The following is an 18,675-nucleotide window of genomic DNA, read 5'->3' on the forward strand; positions in this document are numbered from 1 at the left end:
TTAAATGAAAAACATTTAAGAATGGGGCTGGGTTGGGTTTGACAGCACTGGAAAGTCACCAGGAGTCTGCTGTCATCCTTTATCTGTGTTAGACCATTCCAGTCATTGAAGGGGAATAACTGTTGAGCTCAAGAGTTTCCATTCATTTCAGCATGCATGTTTTCCTGTGTGTGTGCACACACACATGCATGTGCGGATCAGAGGCTGACACTGGGGTTCTTTCTTGGCTGCCCTTCCATCTTACATACTGAAAGCTCATCTTTCCCTAACCCAGAACTTGCAGACTCCAGCTAATCTAGCCGGCCAGCCTGCTCCTGTAAATCCTCGTCTTTACGGCCTGGGAGTGCTGAAGTGCAGGCAGTCACCACACCTTCGGGGATCAGAGGTGGGCCTGGGGGATCCTAACTCTGGTGTTTTCCTTGTACAGCAGGCTCTTTACCAAACAAGGTGTCTCCCCTGTCCCATTTTGAGAAAAATGATTCTTAGCTGTTGCTATATATTTCAAAAGCAGAGGTTTACAAAATACTCTAGCAGCAGTAGAGTTTTCAAACATAATTCAGGTTGAAAGCCCAGATAAAAATACAAAGAAGATAGAAATTGTGGAGGCTGTAGAGGAAGCCAGAACTCTCCCTGGACTTCCTCCAGAGCTTCCGGGGAGAGTGTGGGAGGCACCATCTGGTGTAATCATTTGAGGGGAGCACTGCAGGGGGTTGAGTCTCAGTTCTGAGAATCCATTCTTAGGGGCTCCTTCAGTTTAGAAGAGGCCTTTTCTGCAGAGAAAAACATCCTGCACACTAACCACGCTGTCCGAAGCTCCGTACATCATTAACCGGTGGGACTGTAACCCTCCCCCAGGCCAGAGAGTGAAAGCAGGCATGGTGCTGGGCTCAGAGCCCATTCGGGACAACAGGAAACTGGCAGGGGCCAACGCTCCTGGAGCACAGCTCCTTCCTTGCCTCCAGAGGCCCTTTCCTACACTTGCTCACGGGCTGCAGCTTGTGTACCAGATGAATCACTGCACAAGTCCCTGTCTGTGGTGTCATCTGGCAACCCCAACCCCCTGCCAACAGACTAGCTTCTCAAAGTGCCCCAGACACTGATGGGAATATGCTGGCGTGGGTGTAAAAACGATGACACTAGCAGAGGTGGCATTGTGCCCCTTATCGACCCCAATCCCCCATGCAGAGGCATTTAAGATGGGGGAGGGGAGCCTCACTAACTCAAGTGATCCACTTACTTCAGGCCAGTGAGTGAACAACCCCAGGGTGTAGGAGAGTATGTGGATACCGGGCTACAGCTCCGCCTAAGAAGACCTTGGAAAATTCCTTTTCTGTAGTTCACTTACGTTTGCTTCTTTAGCTCCCCTACCACAAATTCATAAAAAATCCCAAAATTCTTGGGAAGATTTATTTCGGTCTTTAATATGAGCGCCCATGCTGCCGGCGGCCACACTGGGTCACTTGTAAATCTGAAAACACTTAATGCTCCTTTCCTCAGGTTTCACGTATGACGCAAAACAGAAATATTTCAGTTACATGTGACTAAGAGTAAGAAAAATATACAACTCTATTTAAAACACTTAAATTAACAAGATAGGGTTTTTTCCATTCTAGCAAAATATTGTACATTCGGTTTTAAACAAGAGTTAATATCCAGACACACGTTTTCAAAATACCTGATGCTAGTTGACCACAAGGCTTTCCAAGATATTTCTAATTAGCAAAAATGTGTACACCTGGGAAGGACCATAGCCCCCCCCCCCCCCCTTCGGGACACAGACATCAAACAGGCCAACACTGCAAACTGACCAATGCCTCACAACTCTAATCTGGTTGCTTCAGCTTCCTGAACGATACTTTGGCTGTAGCAAATCTTACAGCTTCGTTCCCTCGCTGACCAACACACACAACTGCAACACCTCTCACAAAAAAAAAAAAAAACACACGTTACTTCTTTGTATATGCTGAGTCCCATCAATGCACGCCTGTGAATGTACTGGCTCACCTACGTGGAGGCTGTTACTGAAGGGGGGGAGCACATTCACAGCTGATCTACAGGTTAGCCCTGCTCCAAAGAGCCTCACACACTTCACTCCGCAGCACTTATAAATATGTTCTAGAGCTTAAAAAAAAAATAAATCAAAACACAAGTTTTTCTCCTTCGGCTTTTTCCAGATACAGAAGTTGGACCACAAACCAACAATATCTACGTGACAAAACCCATCAATTTTAGTCCCCGGTGCGCAAGAAAACGAAAGTGAGCAATTCCGCCAATTCCTGACATTAGGTTGTCTGGCCCACACACACTTTAAAGAATATGTCTCCGTGTCCCCACAGTGGTAAGGAGAAACTAAATAGGCCGTGCCTTGTCCGTCTTTCCTTCTGCCTCCACAAACAGCACCTAAGATCCGCTGGATTTGCTGCCCTCTGGTGACTTCAAAATTCCAGGAACGGCTGTTTACAACCTTAAAAAAAAAAAGGAATGAAGTAAGGTCGCCGTGGAGCACTGTGGGTGAAGTCTGAAGAGGCTGTCCACTGAGGAAGAAGGCACTTGCTAGCAGGAGACAGGCAGGAAGCTGGAGGAGCAGCAACCTCAGTGAGTCAACAGCTTGAGGCGAGTCAGCAAGCTGGCGAACAGCGACGGCTCCCCAGAAGACGCCTTGGCCGACGAGGAGGCCGATTTCTTCTTGGGCCCTTCCTCGGGGAATGGGATGGTGGCACTGCTGTGGAGATCGGAGTTGATGTAGCACCTGCTCCCTCGGATGTAGTCCGCACCCCGCACCAGGTGCCGCTCGGTTAGGGGCCTAGAGAACCGGTACACAGGAGAGGCACTTTCCTCAATGATGGGCGCAATCCGCTCATTGCTGAAGTATCGGCAGAGGGCATCTTCCCCTGTTTCCAAACAAAGACCGTGAGTCTATCAGAACGAGAACTCCCAGATCGAACGCGGTGCTGCAAGCGAACACATACCCAGCTCTCTGCCCTGCAAAGACCCATAAAAGACCCTTGGTGCGTCAAAGAGAACATCAGCTTTATGGTTCGATGAGAAATGACATTTCTCCACTGCCGACTCAGGTACTGACTGCATGTCTGTGGCCGCACTGTGCTGCGAGGCTGTGGAGCCTGGCCTAGAAGACCTATCCCACGATGGGCGGTCCCCTGGAGATCATATCCACTCTCACTGTAAACATGGCTCAAAGCAGGGAGCGAGGGCTGCCCCACAGCCCGAGTGCTGGACAGTCTTGAACTCTCCCTTCCCGACCAATTCTCTCACTCCTGAGTTTAGCCTCAGGAACAGGCAGAACACAGACAAAATTCTTCACTAAAGTGTAAAGCCCAGGGGAGCTAAAGCAGAGCACAGACCCGAAAAAGAGGAGCGTTTGTTTGCAGCTGCAGGCAGAGCAGAGCCTCCCTGGCTGTTAGACAAACCCCCAAAAGAAGCCACGCAGTGTGTGCTGGGGTGATGAGTTGCCTAGAGAACACCCTCAAGGTACACTGACCTCCCCAGCAAAGGCTTTGGGGTGTCAAGCTGAAAACCCATTTTCAGAACCTTCCTTTAAAAGAAAAATAAATAAATAAAAAGCTTGTGAAATGGCTCAGGAGGTGAGGACGCCTGCCACCGAGTTCAAGTCCTGATACCTACATGGTGGAAGGAAAAACTGACTCCTGCAGGTTGTCCTTTAGCTTCAACATCCATTCTGGCACCTATCTACACACACACACACACACACACACACACACAGATACAACAAACACAAACACATATACACAACCACATACATACACACATACACATACTCAAAGCATGCACACACACACACACACACACACACACACACACACACTGGTGCACACCACACCACATACATACATACACACACACACACACAAACACACGCACAGGCACATACCCAAGACACATACATACACAAGGCCTCCACAGACACACAGATAAACACACTTCTGCACATGCACACATTCACATACAATTTTAAGTTAGCTGCCTCCCAAGGCACCATGCAGGAAAGGGGCTCCCTAGGGTGTTTTCTTAGTACGCAGAGGTTGCTGCAACTGGGGTTCAACATGGGCAAGATACTCCTCCAGCTGCAGAACTCAGTGCTGTCCATATGGCTCAGAGACATAAGCATTATGTCATGAGAGTTTGCCCACAGATTTGGATTTTAACGGAGAGACTGTGAGGATAGCCAGTGTATAATATAATAGAATTCCCTGCAGGGAGCTCCCGACATGTCAGTAAGTGGAGCTGTGAATGTGGAACCTAAGTTGTAGTGGAGACCCCAGAATGCTGAAGAGCATCTTCCAAGGAAGGCTGCAAGTACCATACAGAGCCACGTGCCTGCAATCAGAGCAGGGCTACGGAGCGAGATGCCCAAGCACCTTGAAGCATGTACCCATAACTATGCTTTTGAGGGTTAGACGTGGAGTTCGACCTATTTGTCTGGCTAGGTTTTAGTCCCGTGCTGTCCTGGAATGTTTACTCTGCAGTTGAATACCTCCCTTTTGATGTCGACAGAGGCTCACAGAGTTGTATCTGGGTCTCCAAATAGCGTGAACTTCCAAACAGCATTGGAACTACTAAGATGAGCGGGCACAGATAGATACCTTGTGTATTATAAGGTGGCACCGAGGCTTAGAGGTCAGGGATGGAATGCTGTGGTCAGATTGTGCAATGTTCCCTGGGGCTTTTGTTCTTAGTGTAAGTGCCCTGGCTTCTGCTGCTGCTTTGAGGAACTGTGGGAGCTTGCGTTAGGAGGTGGGACCCGGCTGGCAGGCGGTCATTAGGGGTGAGCTTTTGAGCGGTGCAGTCCAGCTCCTGGCTCCAGCTGTTCCCACCTCAAGCTCCTCCTGCCACGGTCAGAGCCTCCCGCCATGCTTTCTCCACGTGACCAACTGAAACTGTGACCCAAATAAACGTTTCTCTCCCAAGTCATTTCCGTCAGGTTTTCCAGCCGCAAGACATGAAGTGGCTAATATATCCAGGCTCCTTTAGCGACCAAGAGTTAACACAATGGCCCAGCAGCACCAGAGAGCCGGAACTTTTTACCTTTCTATGTCCATCACCCCACTTAAAATAATAAAGCAAAGATGGGGGAAAAAATGTGTCTCTCTCCCTGCCTCCCCAGAGACCGGTGAGTCCTAGTGATTCTCTGCTTAGTGCCTTGTTCAACCCTCATCAGGAACGCTTCTCCTGCAGCAGACGGGAACAAGGATAGACACCCAGCCAGACACTGACTACAGAGACTGACGGACCCTGGAACATGAAATCCCTCCCCTTGGAGATCAGGGAACCCCGCAGAAGAGGAGGCGGGAAGAGAGTAAGAGCCAGAGGGATGGAGGGCACCAAGAAAGCCAAGTCCCTCTAAACCAACGTGATCCACACAGAGACTGAGGCAGCAGGCCTCTCCTTTGGTGTTTTTATGGGATTCCTGAGTGTGCAAATGAGCGTGTCTCTGTTTCCTGTGCCTTCTCTCAGGCTCTTTTCCTGCTGTTGGTTTGTCTTGTCCAACTTCAATGAGATGACTTTTTATTAATCTTACACTTAGAGATAATTTTTTATTAACCTTACATTTAATTTTTTTTCTATCTTTTAAATGAATGGAAGGAAGGAAGAAAGGAATGGGGGTTGGAGAGATGGTTCAGCGTTTAAGAGCGCTGACTGCTCTTCCAGAGGTGCTGAGTTCATTCCCAGTAACCACATGGTGGCTCACGACCATCTGTAATGGAATCTGATGCCCTCTTCTGGCATGCAGGTGTATATACAGATAGAGCACTCATACATAAAATAAATAAGAAATTATGAATGAATGAATGAATGAATGAATGAATGAATGAATGAATTAGGAAAGAAGGAAAGAAGGGAAGGGGAGGGGAAGGGAGGGGAGGGGAGGGGAGGGGAGGAGAGGGGAAGGGAGGGGAGGGGAAGAGAGGAGAGGAGAGGAGAGGGGAGGGGAGGGGGAGGGAAGGGGAGGAGAGGAGGAGATGTTGTATCAATCACCCAATACAGAACAGGTCGAACGTTCAGGAAAACTTGACTAACATAACAGACTCTACAGTTTTTCTATGTGTGCTTTTTATTTGATTACAGTTTGGTACTGTTTCTTTTTTTTTTTTTTTTTTCCTTTCTGAGTATGGTTTTATTTTGTTTTCTTGGTTTAGGGGGAATTGTTGTATTTGGTTTTTGTTTTTGAGAAACAGTTTAAACCTGGGTGGGTGAGAAGCAGGAGAGGACATGGAAGGACATGGGAGGGGGGAGGGTATGGTCAAAATATACTTAAATTTTAAAATTGTTTAAAATAATTATATATATAATTTAATATATATATATACATACATACACACACACATTTAAAAGGAAAAGCTAATATATAATGGTTCTAACTATCAGAGTTTGTTCTAGAAGTAAAAATGCTTTAAAGTCAAGTGCTTCAGACTAGGAAGAAAACACAGCCTCACAAAAGAATGCTCAGACACGTCCCTGAATCGGCAAACATTGTCATTAAAATCATGGGGAGTTCTTAATGAAAGCCTCCTGTCTCCCGGCATTTCTGACCCAAATCTTTTCACCCTGATGTATCCCCTGCCTGTGTGTCCCTTGTTCACATCTGAGAAATATCCTGTTACGTTGTGGGAATTAAAAAAAAAGTCATATACTGCATACGTCTACTTACAAAATTGGCAAATTCATGGACCAGGGACTCTCGGGGACTGAGAGAGGCAGAATTAGCCATGAAGGCTGCCAGGTACAGAAAGCTTTATAAGGTATGAAAATATTCTGTGATTAGATTGTGGTGACTAATGGAGAATTCTGAACAAGTTAAAACCACCAAGTATTATACATCCATCTCAGCAACCTTTACTATTTGACTTCCTAAGCCGTGTGCAGAGACACTTCTAGAGCTGTCAGCGAGTTCTCATAAGCCCCAATCCCTGCACTCCACCTCTCCATAGAGGAAAGAGAACAGTCTAGATCCATACATGCAATGGCAAGAAGTACGTCAGCATCTTAAATCTAAACAAGGCCAGCCCTGCCACCTGCTGACTACTGCTAAGACTTGTTTCCGTCCGCCTCGAGCTTTAGAAACCAGAGACTGTGAGACTGTTGTTTTGTCCCTCTGTCCTGTTGGTAAAAAAAAAAACAGATGGTCCAAGTACACAGCTGACAAGAGCTACCTAGGAGATGTTGGGAGTTGCCTGCTCAGAAGGTTAGGCCTCACAGCCCAGACCCCATCTGTTCCTCGATTGTTCTGTTTCAACATGACAAAAGCAATGTGGTCATTTTCCACCCAGTGCTGGGAATCTGAGCCTGTCTGGCAAATTGGGTAAAGGTTTTGTTTTTGTTCTTGAGACAGGGTCTTGCTATGCAAACCTGGCTAGCCTAGAACTCACCATGTAAGCCAGGTTAGCCTCAAAGTCAGAGATCTGCATGTCCTTGCCTTGAAAGAGATGCGATTAAAGGCATACACAACTGTGCCCAGCAGATAAAAATATTTTAAAATATCTCCTTCAAGACTAGTGTAATAACAAATAGCTGATTGCAGGGTGAATTAAAAACAATTTTCAGACATTATGCCTTAATAATTTAAAGAGGATTTATTTGTTCATTTTTAAAAAAAAATCAAGTTTAAAAAAAGTCATGTAACCAAGAATCTTTAATAAATGCTTTGCTTAAAAAGTGGATCTGCTGTGTCCAGAGCCTTTTAGAAAGCCAGGATGCTGTCTCGATTCACAACTGCTAAGAAGGAAGGTACTTTTCCGTTCTAGAAACAAGCTGTGTTGCGGGGCCCTTCAGCAGGCCTGGGTTACTAATGACAAGCTGAGCCTCTGAAGAGCTAGGAGGGGTCTCCAGTTAGGAATATCACCTTCAGGAATAAAGCGTGGGGTGACCTGGGTCAACCAACACCATTCAGCACTTTTGGCTTGCTTAGATGAAACATACCTTTTCTCCCATGACCTCGAGGTTTAGCAAAAGGGTCCACAATCCCCATCCAGTTCCCATCTGCAGGCATGGACAGAGGCCGGGGTTTGCCTGCAGAAACCAGACGGTGAAGCCAGGTGAGTGACATTATCAACTTTAGACAGTCCCTCCCTCCACTTATAACCTAGCCCCATAAAAAAAAAAAAAAAAAAAAAAAAAAAAAACACATGCATACACACACACACACACACACACACACACACAGACACACACACACACACACACACACACACACAGACACACACACACACACACACAGCTATGCCCACTTAAATAGAAGTGACAAGCAGTGACAAGCCCCACATCGACACTGAAAGCCACCAGGCTAGAGGCATGTTGAGTCTGAGTCTGCAATGCCAAAGTTAAACCAGTAACGTGAGCTCACCCAGCTGGGCTTTGATGCCAGGCAGAGAAAGGGCTCAACGAGGCTTTGCTTCAGCCAGATGAACAAGGGGCTCATACTTAGAATTTCTTTGAGGTTTATGCTTTCCTTACATCACCTTCAGAGACTGCCAAGTTCATGCCAGAGCCCCAAATAAAGAAGGGGTGGGGAAGAAGAAGAGCCAGCAGGGTACGATGGGCGCAGGAGAACGTACCATAGGACGGTGTCTTCCCTCTCATTTTTATGGGCAGAACATTGGTTCCCACCGAATACCCGGGCAGCTGATCGGAATCTGCGATGGTAAACCTGCGTCTTTGGCTCTCCTGGTCCAGGAAGGAGTTAGGGGACTCGGAACCTTTGCGCCCAGGCAGTGGCTGTTTACTCCTACCGTGTCCTCCGTAGCCAAAGCTCGAATTCTCATCCCTGGAAGACAGTGTGTGGTGATCAGGGTGTTCACAGAGCAGCTCTCTTGCTGAAGAGCCAACTAGACGGGCCCAGCTACCATGGGCACACGTTTCCTTCCCACTGGAGAAGAAGCACTACTTTGTAAGTCACCCCTTCAAGTACACACAGACGCCCCCACTAAAGAACAAACGCCACGAACCTGTTAAGTCCAGGCAAACATGGCCTTCTGGTCACGCATGTCTACACAGAACATATACACCATGAAAACACAGCTCTTGCTTTCCCCACATACTATACTCCAGGTAAATCTGTTCATGACAGGAGTCCGCAGCTGAGGCGTGAGCTACAGCACCGTTTTTCTCAAGCAAGAGCAGGTTCGCTGCCTGAGACGCTTGATGTGTATGGAAGTTGTTAGATCTGAAAATTCGTTCAACACTGTAAAGGGTGCTTCCCCAAAACCAAAGAAGGACTCTTTTTGAACTCAGTAAAAGGCTAAGTGGGTCGGCAATTCCATGCTATCCTTCCTAAAGTTCAGTATACAGTGGAACTCGGTTTTTACTGAGCCCAAGTTTACCACGCTGACAATTCTTTCTTTGTATTTGGCAAGCTCTGGGAGGTAATCGGTAGAAGCCAAGTAGGCAAAATACAGAACAAGTTGGGCAGTGAAGCCTGAGGGACATCCCCCAGAGAGTGCTTGCTAGCCATGTGGCCTCTGCTTCTCAGAATCTGCCTTCTACAGTTTGAACTCACCCTATAACCTCAGCTCACAAGCTTCTGTGAGTCCTGCCTTGTTTATCTCAATCCTTGATTATTTCTCATACCTCCGGGATGTTCACTGGTGGCTTATGTGTATATGTACAACCATATGCGCCCCCCCCAAAGGGGTTTTAAAGTCTCAGCTCCCTTCCTTCCTATGGACATAGCACCTTTCTTATAGGTACACTTATCAGTACACATTCAATGACACTGTCATTGAAACCCAGAGAACACTAGGGGTTGGAGGTTCCAGCCCTACAGTCCTGACACAATGACCCAAGCCTTGGCCTATAATGTCCCCATGTAAAATGACAACATCTCCTGCAGCTTTAACCCACTCTGAATCTGCACCATAGAACACAGTGAATCGGGGACAAGGTCCACTTGTTACCAGATGCCGCTGATCACTGCACAAGAGGTAAATGATTACACAGTCATTCATTCTGGGTAAGCCGAGGGAAGCCACAGGGCAGCTGCTCTGTCCCCAGGCAAGAAAGCATAAAGTAGCAAAGCCTCTGATAAACAGGGACAAATGAGCAACTGTTGCTCCAACTCTGCCTTGTGACATATAAGGCGTTCTTCTTGGTTTGTGTTTGACCAGGTCAGTGAGACCCTGGATGGCATCAGAGGCAGGACCAAGTCTGTTTGTGTCAAGAGGTAACCTGGCCCCTCACTGAAGTGTATTTTGAATAGAAGTGACATTTCTAGTGTTGCCAGCATTTGTCCATATGTGAGCCCATGTGAGCTAGCCTAGAGCACACACCTTAGTTACAAATGTCCTCCTTGTGACCACTCTGCTACGTCACATCACAGGTAAGACACAAACCAAGAACTGATAACAAGAGCACACATGCGCCTTGCTCACACACACTTTAATTCATATCACCTCACAATTTTTCAGAGTGCTATGGTGTGTGTGCATCATTGTGTATATGTATATGTGTGCTTGGATCTGTATGTATGTGTGTATGTTTGTATATATGTAAGTGTATACATTTATGAATGTGTATTGTGTATCTATGTGTAGATGTATGTATGTGTGCATCTATATGTGTGCCTCGGTATATATGTATCGTGTGTATCTACATCTGTATGTGTGTGTATAAGTGTGTCCAGGGATCCCAAAGCAGCCCCACCCAAGGCCCCAAAAGCACAGACTTCTGTAAACTTTTCACAAGTTTACGGAAGTTGGCATTCCTCCCCACCAAAAGTATAACTTTCAAGTCCCGTGTGAGACCCACCCAGCCCTGGTTCCACATCGACCCACTCAGCAGCTGGCAATCCACTTGAGAAACGGCAGCTAACATACCGGGGAGAATAGGGAACAGCGGGTGGGGGAGGAATGTACAGGTCCAAGATGGCTGGCTTCTCCTTCTTCAGGGAGGCATCCATGGTGCTCTCTGGGGACTGGGTTGTGGTGGGCGGGGGTGAAGTCTGCAACAAGAGCCACACACAGAGTGAAAAAACAGAGGTCAACGTGGAGATTACTCTTGATGTCATCTTCCACCCCACACAGAGCAAGGCGGGGTACACGCAGACGCTGAGCTCGCCCACGATCTCACTGGTACTAAGCTGGGGCAGTGTTCGTGCTTCCATGAATCGATCAGCTCACAGAGGACTTAGACACCACGGGGTTTTAACTCTAGCTTTAGGAAAACCACTTAAAACCCCCGTGCCTCAGTTTCCTCCTCTGTAAAACCGACATCCTGCAGGCTGAGTATTCTGCAGTTTCCCACTGATTTGGGAGTGTGGCCTTGGGCTGTGGGTGTGATCCTGGCTAGCCTGCTGAGGCAGCTCGCTCAAATTCAGTGCCTCGTCTATACATCGGTAATCAATGGGAACAAGATGGTTATTCAGCTGGGTAGCTGTGGTAACCACGGTAACACATATGAAGGGCATGGGACATGCTCACCACACAGCAAATATACAGCTCTGTTGAATCTAGCAATGGGTGCCCACCGCACAAACACTCACGTATAAATTAACTTTAAAAATAAAATTCTTACTTCAACTTTAATTACATTACCGATATCAAGAGACTGACATTTTCATTAAATATTCAATGTTTGTACGTGACCATGTTTGGATCCGATCTATACCCGTTCCCCTTCTTTTCCTCTCAAATTCTTGCTCTCCTCACCAGCAGGCCTCTAGGTTTATGGCCACTTAGTACTGCCTGAATGTGAATGGGCACAGGACCATCTGCAGCAGCGTGCGGAGTCTGTCAGGGCCGGCATCCCTAAGGAAGACTGACCCCTCCCCCCTAGCAGCCAGCAGCTGCCAGTGGCTCCCCACAGTGCTAAGACTTCCAGAGTTGCTGAGATTTTGGCTGGCTTATGTAAGTGTTGCACATGCATAAAGGACTTATGCTCTCAAATCCCCTCTGAGCCCTTTTACCTTGTTTCCTCTGTAATTAACAATGACACTGACCAACCAGCTCCAGCTAAGAAAGGACCAGCCGGGTCCTCACAGTTAGTATGGGAACCACTGATGGAGGCCAGCAAATCCATGCTAGACACTGGGAGGGAAGGAAGTACTTCCGTTTAACTTCAGGTTTCAATGGATACAACGGAAGTTAGTGGGGATGGGACTATGGTCACCTAGAGAGTCAAAGTGACAGCTACACTCAGAAGGGATACGAAGGTAGAGGTATGGGATCTTCCTGTCTTCTAGGATCATCTCCCAACCTGAGCCATTAATCCAGTTCAGTATGGAATTCATTGATATCCAATAAATCATTGTGTGGAAACATGGCCAAAATCCAGACCCTTGGGAGCACTCCTGTCAGACATCCCCACAACCCCCAAATTCCAGCATCAAGAATGACTTTTGTTTAGGAAAACCCTCATCTGTCAGGATGCAGCCTAAAACACGGAATGGTGGCCATGTGTCGCGGGAAAGGACACACTAAAGGTATTGAGAAGGATGAGATGGAACCCCTCCCCAGACTGCTGAGCATCCAGGAGTAATGGACACTGAAGACTGAGGGGAAACGCCCAGGGTCAGGAGCTGAGCAAGCCTGCGATCCGGTCTGCCGGTGTGTACGCTCGCAGCACAAGCATTTGGTAGCTGAGGTGCACGGGAGCTTCTACGTCTTCATGGTGGTTACTTCCCTGGGTCAGAAAAGAATTAAGTGTGCTGTCATGTCTCCCCGGCCCCTCATTGCCATTAAGAAAGAGAAAATGGAAGCCCGCCCCTTCCAAAGTCTATTTCCGAAAAGTCAAGGGATGAGGGGGAGATGGCTCAGCTGTTAATAGCCCTGACTGTCCTTCTAGAGGTCCTGAGTTCAATTCTCAGCAACCATGTGGTAGCTCACAACCAACTGCAATGGGATCTGATGCCCTCTCCTGGTGTGTCTGAAGAGAGAGAGACAGTGTATTCACATACATAAAATAAATAAATAAGTCTTAAAAGGGAGGAGCTAGCCTCTAGCTATACCTAACCTTCCCTATGATCTAGACACATGTGGATTTTCCTGTCACTGTGTCAAACTCTGCCCTGCTCAGAGCACCTGCCATTTCTCTTTCATGATGGCTCCTTCTTGGCTTTCTTGTCTATGCCAAGTTTCCTACCTATGTGACATCTGCTTCTCCCCTACCTAGGCCTGCTGTCATGCTTGCCCAGGGGCCTTCTCTAATATTCAGCAGCAGCAACTGTGAAATTGAGGGCTTAGGTAGAGCCTAACGCTCTCATCCAACACTCAGAGATGGCATGTGTACCCATGCGGTGCTGAAGCAGTTGGAAATCAATCGTCACTCATCACAAAGTCATCGATGGTCTCACGTCTGCACATACACAGCTGCCCCCATGGTTGCCCCCTATATGGTGCTTCTTGGGTCCACACACTACCCCCTCAAAATTCCTATGTTGGGGTGCTGTGACCCCTGCCCCGGTACCTCCAAACGCAACTGTGTCTGTATGCCAGGGTCAAGTTGAAATGAGGAAATTAGGATGCGCTCAATCCAACCTCATCTGTGTGACGTAAAGAATGAGGGAGGACCGTGGGAAGACAGAGAGACAAAAGGTGGCTATTTCCAAGCCAGAGAGTCAGGTCTTAGCAGGGCCCAACCCTGCAGATACCTTGGCCTTGAACCTCAACCACTCAGCCTACAAATCTTTGTCATGGCAACAACAGACATGGCGGGTGGCAACACAGATAAGAACATAAAACTAGGTGTCAACCTGCCACCTGAGGGTGAAGTCCATGCCCTCTAGCCTGGTACCCTATCTCTGCTATTACATTAGCTCAACTTTACCTACCATTTTCAGCTCCAGAGAGTTTGAGGGGCCTTGAAGGCAACTCAGGGCCCCCATCCTGGGATCTCAATCAACTGAGCCAAAAGCCCAGAGTCACCCCTTCTGTAGAGAATGGCCCTCAGCAGCTGGCCGACAGCTGGACCCTCTGTCCTGCAGAGCGGCCACGGCTGGGTCTGTCCTTTCTTTCTCTGCTTTCCTCCTCCCCTGCAGCATCTGCCTTTAAAGCTCACTTGGAAGAAATCACAACTGCCTGCAGGCAGTGCACCCAAGCTGTGGGGGTGCATGGGTTTGAAGAGTGAGCCCCACCCTCACCTGCAGATGCCACCCACATCCCAGCCGAAGGTGCCAGACCCCACCAGCAAGAGGGACCTCACTTACGCAGTCCCTACCAGGCTCTCTCCCACGGCTCTCTCGTGTCTGCTCTCATGATGACAGCAGCTAACACATGTATACTTGAAAACTGCCAAGGGGAGACTGAAATATTTTCACCACAAACACAGGCGTGTGGAGTCACGCACGCGTCGACGACAATACACGCAGATCTTAAAATGCTGCGCTCACTGTGCTCGTATTTTACGCGTCAGCTCATTCTTCCTGCACTTGATTTAATGCATAGGACTGTTTTTCTGCATGCCTGTCTGAGCGCCGTGGAGACCAGACAAAAAGTATCGGATTCCCCTGAACTGGAGTTGCAGAAGGCGTGAGCTGCGGTGTGGGTGCTGGGCATGGCGCCTGAGTCTTCTGAAAGAACAGCTAATGCTTTTAATTGCTGAGCCACCTCTCTTCCGTCTTAAAAGCTAAGTGACTTAGTCATGTGTCCCACATGCTCTGGCCTCTGCTTGGTGCTGGTGCGTTCCACTCTGGTTTCTACTCCTATGGATACACCCGCAGTATACACCGAAACACAAAGCACGCAGATGCACAGCTCCAAAGTCCTGCACCCTTTACATGAAGATGCAAAAGTAGATAGATAGATAGATAGATAGATAGATAGATAGATAGATAGATAGATAGATAGATCTAAGATTTAAGGACCTTTTAGAGACAAGGTCTTACTTTATAGCCCTAGCTAGCCTGGAACTCACTTAGTAGACCAGGCTGGCCATGAATTCACAGGGATACACTCCTGTTAAGGTGTTAAGGGCATGCATCACCACATTTGGCTTGAGTACCTTTCCTAAAAACAAAGCCAAAAGGTTTACAGTGTTATTGAAAGGAAGAAACTGTGGCTAAAAGGGGTTTGCTGAGGGGTGGGGAGGCGCCTCTGGGCCACTCAGCCTCAGCTGAGACAATAAAGTAATAAAACCCACCTGCTGTTGGTTTGCTTCTTATATACCAGCATGGGCTGGAGATGCTGAACTGTGCCCAAACATCAGTGTACAGCCACTTCCCAAGACCGACAGAGCTCAATTCTCTAACCCACCTGACCCGCCACCAAGTGCTGCTAAGCATGCTAGACAGCACAGGGGTGCTACCATCAGGTAAAAGCTGTGTGCCCTGCACTAAGTGCCAACTGCTATCACCCCACAGCTGAAGCATTCCTCCTACAAGAAGAAGGAGGGGGCTCCTAAGAGTCAGAAAGTAAAGAAAACACACAAAGGTCTGGATACTCCTGAGCGTTACAAGAATTTCCCCCGACATTAGAAGTAGTGGTTGTTGGGGAGAAGAGACACTCCGCCTGACATGTCAGGGATGCTAAGGATGCAGCTCTGGTGAGTTGTCACTCATGCTGGGGTGGGCTTTTCAGTGACAGAGCAGCCTCTGAGTGACCATGCTCCAGTAAGTAGCCCCAACAACCTCCCGCCTGTGCCTTCCTGGAACCTAGCTGGTGCGATGGAGAAACTGAACCGACCTTAATTATTTAAAGAGTCACAGACGGCCGGTGGCTACCACACTGCTCCGCAAAGACCTGGAGTTTGTTTTCCTGCGAGCAGGACTGAAGAACAGTGACTGGCAAACCAGCTCCGAAAACCAATCACCTCCACTTTTAATCCCCTTTTCAAAGACCTTTGCCGCAATCCACGATGGCCACAGATACCTGCACGAGGGGCGGCTTCCACCTCAGGTTCTTCAGCGGGGCCGGAGTGAAGCTGAACGAGCCCGTGGGCCTCTTCTTCAGCAGCAGGACCACGCCCGTGGGATTCTCTCTCAACTTTCTCACCAGATTCTTCAACTGCCACCCAACCTTGAGGGAGGAAAAAGGAAGAGAGGGGGCTTGGTCATGAGCCATGAAGATCATCTAACCAGTGAACCTAGCTCAAGGAAATTCAAGATAGGAGCAAAGAGGTGAATGCAAGTATGTTCAGCTTTGCAATGCCCCATTGAGAACACAAGAGTACAAATTGCATTATTATTATTTTTAATATAGAGGTCGTAGAGATGGCCCGGCCATTAAGAGCATTAGCTGCTCTTACAGGGGATTAGGAGTTTGAATCATCCATGTTGGGTGATTCACAATTGCCTGTAACTACAGCTCTCGGATATCTGATGCCCTATTCCGGCACATATCTGCACATATGTGTGTATGTGTGCATGCACACACACATTTTTAAACGTAAAGGTAATTAAATTTTCTGGAGGGAAAAATCATATCCCAATAAACAAACTCACCACTGTCTGCCGGTTGACTTGAATGACCTCATCACCAGCGTGGATCTTCTGAGATCTGTCCGCAGGAGACTGCACAGAAACAAAGAGACCTGGCTTAGGGGTTTAGTCCTCTCTTCCTGCCTTTGGTTCCTTCTTCTGTAGAAGAAGTAGCAACAGAAATAAAGCTTCCTCCAGAAAAAAATAAAAACTATGTATCAAAGTACTCCACGGTTCTGGGTGTATAAAACCTTACATAATTATTATCCTGTTATCCTGTTGGTGACACTCACTCTTATCTCTACACCTGAGTTTGTCTAAACTGTGAAGTGTGTGGGTATACAGTTGACATAGTTATCTGACTAAAGGCACGAGCTCGCCTACCAATGTTAAATAAATAGCTAAAGAACCTTATGACTCTCCCCATCAGCATTCGCCTGGCAAAAGTAGGCAAACCGCTTAACTTGTAAAGACCTTCGTAATTCTTACAAGCATAAGTCTTTCCTCTACCCTGTTTTACATATCACCATGATCCTATTAAAATGAGAAGTTAACAGAAACAGAAGGTTATATTCAAAAATGAGCATGGCTTTAGAAAGAAAAGAATCGATAGTTGGGAAGATGGCTCAGTAGCTAAGCAGGATTGGGGCTGAAGGTGCCCAGGGCCTCAGTAAGGCTGAACATAGCAAGAGTACTGCGTGCGTGTGGTGTGTGTGTGTGTGTGTGTGTGTGTGTGTGTGTGTGTGTGTGTGTGTGTATGCGAGCGCTGTATTCCTATAGTAAGATAAATGGCAGTCACAGGAATCTGGGAGTTCCCAGGCCTCCCTGGGTACTCAGTGGCAAACAGAGCCTGTCTCAAGGTTGAAGGCAAACCTAAGGTTGTCCTCTGACCACCACACACACACATACATTACATACACACACATACATGCATGCATGCATACATGCATGAATGGATACATACATGCATTACACACACATACATGCATGCATGCATACATGCATGAATAGATACATACATGCATAACACACACACATACATGCATACATTACATTACATATACATACACAGTGGCACATGCATACCCACAGAAACACATACACACACACACACACACACACACACACACACACATCTACAATCACATTGGTACATACACACAAATGAACATATACTGATATACACATCATACACACACACGCACAATATACATCATATACACATCGTGCACGGAGAAAGATTTTTAAAAGAGAAAAATGTAGGGCTCGAGAGATGTTTCTGTAGTTAGAAGCACTGGCTGCTCTTCCAGAGGACCTGGTTCAAGTCCCACATAGTATCTCGCAACTCTCTGTAACTCCAGTTCCAGAGAAACTGGCCCCTTCCCACACATACACACAGACAGGTAAGACCCCAATGCACATAAAATAAGTCTTGTTTTTAAGTACACTTTGTCCCTTCGGACAGCTATTGCTTTCTAACAACAGAAAGTCTATAAAAGGAGATAAGCCACTTGTCAAACGTGCCAAGAGCATCCTTGTTCATGAAGTGAACTAAGACTCTTTCTGTTTAAGACATATCACACAGTGAAGGGGAAAAAAAATAAAACCTTTGGTTTCTAATTAAACATTTTCTAGGTCACAATAATTAGCTTTGAAACGTATACGAGTGGGTGAAACTTCAATTTACAGTTATCTGAGGGCAAAATAGCACCTCTGAACATGAGGACAAGCAACCAGACTCAAAAATACACTTGCTGGAGTTTTCTCACCCAGCTGCTGCAACAGGCTCAACAGGAAATTAGCAGGCGGTGTTAAACTGCAGAAACGCTGCCTCTGGTTCATCACCTGAAAGCTCAGGTAACTGTGCTGGGTATTTTCAAAAGCATCTCTTATGTTGCTACAAGAACAAGCAAAGCTTCGTCCAAGACTAGCAACCAGCTCAACACAGGGAGGAAGATACCAACCCAGAGCCTCTTCCTCTTCAGTTGCTTTTAAACTTTGGTTGCTTTCTGGACTCCTGAAGTTAAGTCTGACCCTGGCAACCTGCCAACACCCTCCATCCACTTAACCTTGTGGAGTTGAGGATTCATTTAGGGCAAGCATCATTTTATAAGAGATGGCCTAGGAGTTCTCATTTATAGGCAGACAATCTTAAAACACAGGAGCTGTTGTCCTCACCTGACCTCCCTCCTGAAGGATGCTCGTACCTGCATTTCTCAAATGTCCCATCAAGTGAGTGTTTGGCAGGACATTGATAAAGAAAAAGGCCGATACCAAAATTTGCCCAAGTCAGG

At 47.2% G+C, this 18,675-nt stretch overlaps 1 protein-coding gene across 1 annotated transcript in view; it reads right to left on the bottom strand.

Annotated features, from left to right (window-relative positions):
- Nucleotides 1-1,405: 1,405 nt before the first annotated feature.
- CNKSR3 (CNKSR family member 3) overlaps nucleotides 1,406-18,675 on the bottom strand; it is a 90,679-nt gene continuing 73,409 nt past the window's right edge. Inside the window, exons 8-13 of the mRNA XM_080941653.1 lie at nucleotides 16,406-16,474; nucleotides 15,834-15,980; nucleotides 10,848-10,972; nucleotides 8,592-8,800; nucleotides 7,957-8,046; nucleotides 1,406-2,891 (exon numbers count right to left, since the gene is read on the bottom strand). Of these exons, the coding sequence (XP_080797779.1) occupies nucleotides 2,593-2,891; nucleotides 7,957-8,046; nucleotides 8,592-8,800; nucleotides 10,848-10,972; nucleotides 15,834-15,980; nucleotides 16,406-16,474 (939 nt within the window). The 3' untranslated portion in view covers nucleotides 1,406-2,592. The remainder of the gene's footprint in view (nucleotides 2,892-7,956; nucleotides 8,047-8,591; nucleotides 8,801-10,847; nucleotides 10,973-15,833; nucleotides 15,981-16,405; nucleotides 16,475-18,675) is intronic.

Source organism: Micromys minutus, assembly GCF_963924665.1.
Source record: "Micromys minutus genome assembly, chromosome: 30".
In the NCBI taxonomy this organism is placed as follows: Eukaryota; Metazoa; Chordata; class Mammalia; order Rodentia; family Muridae; genus Micromys; species Micromys minutus.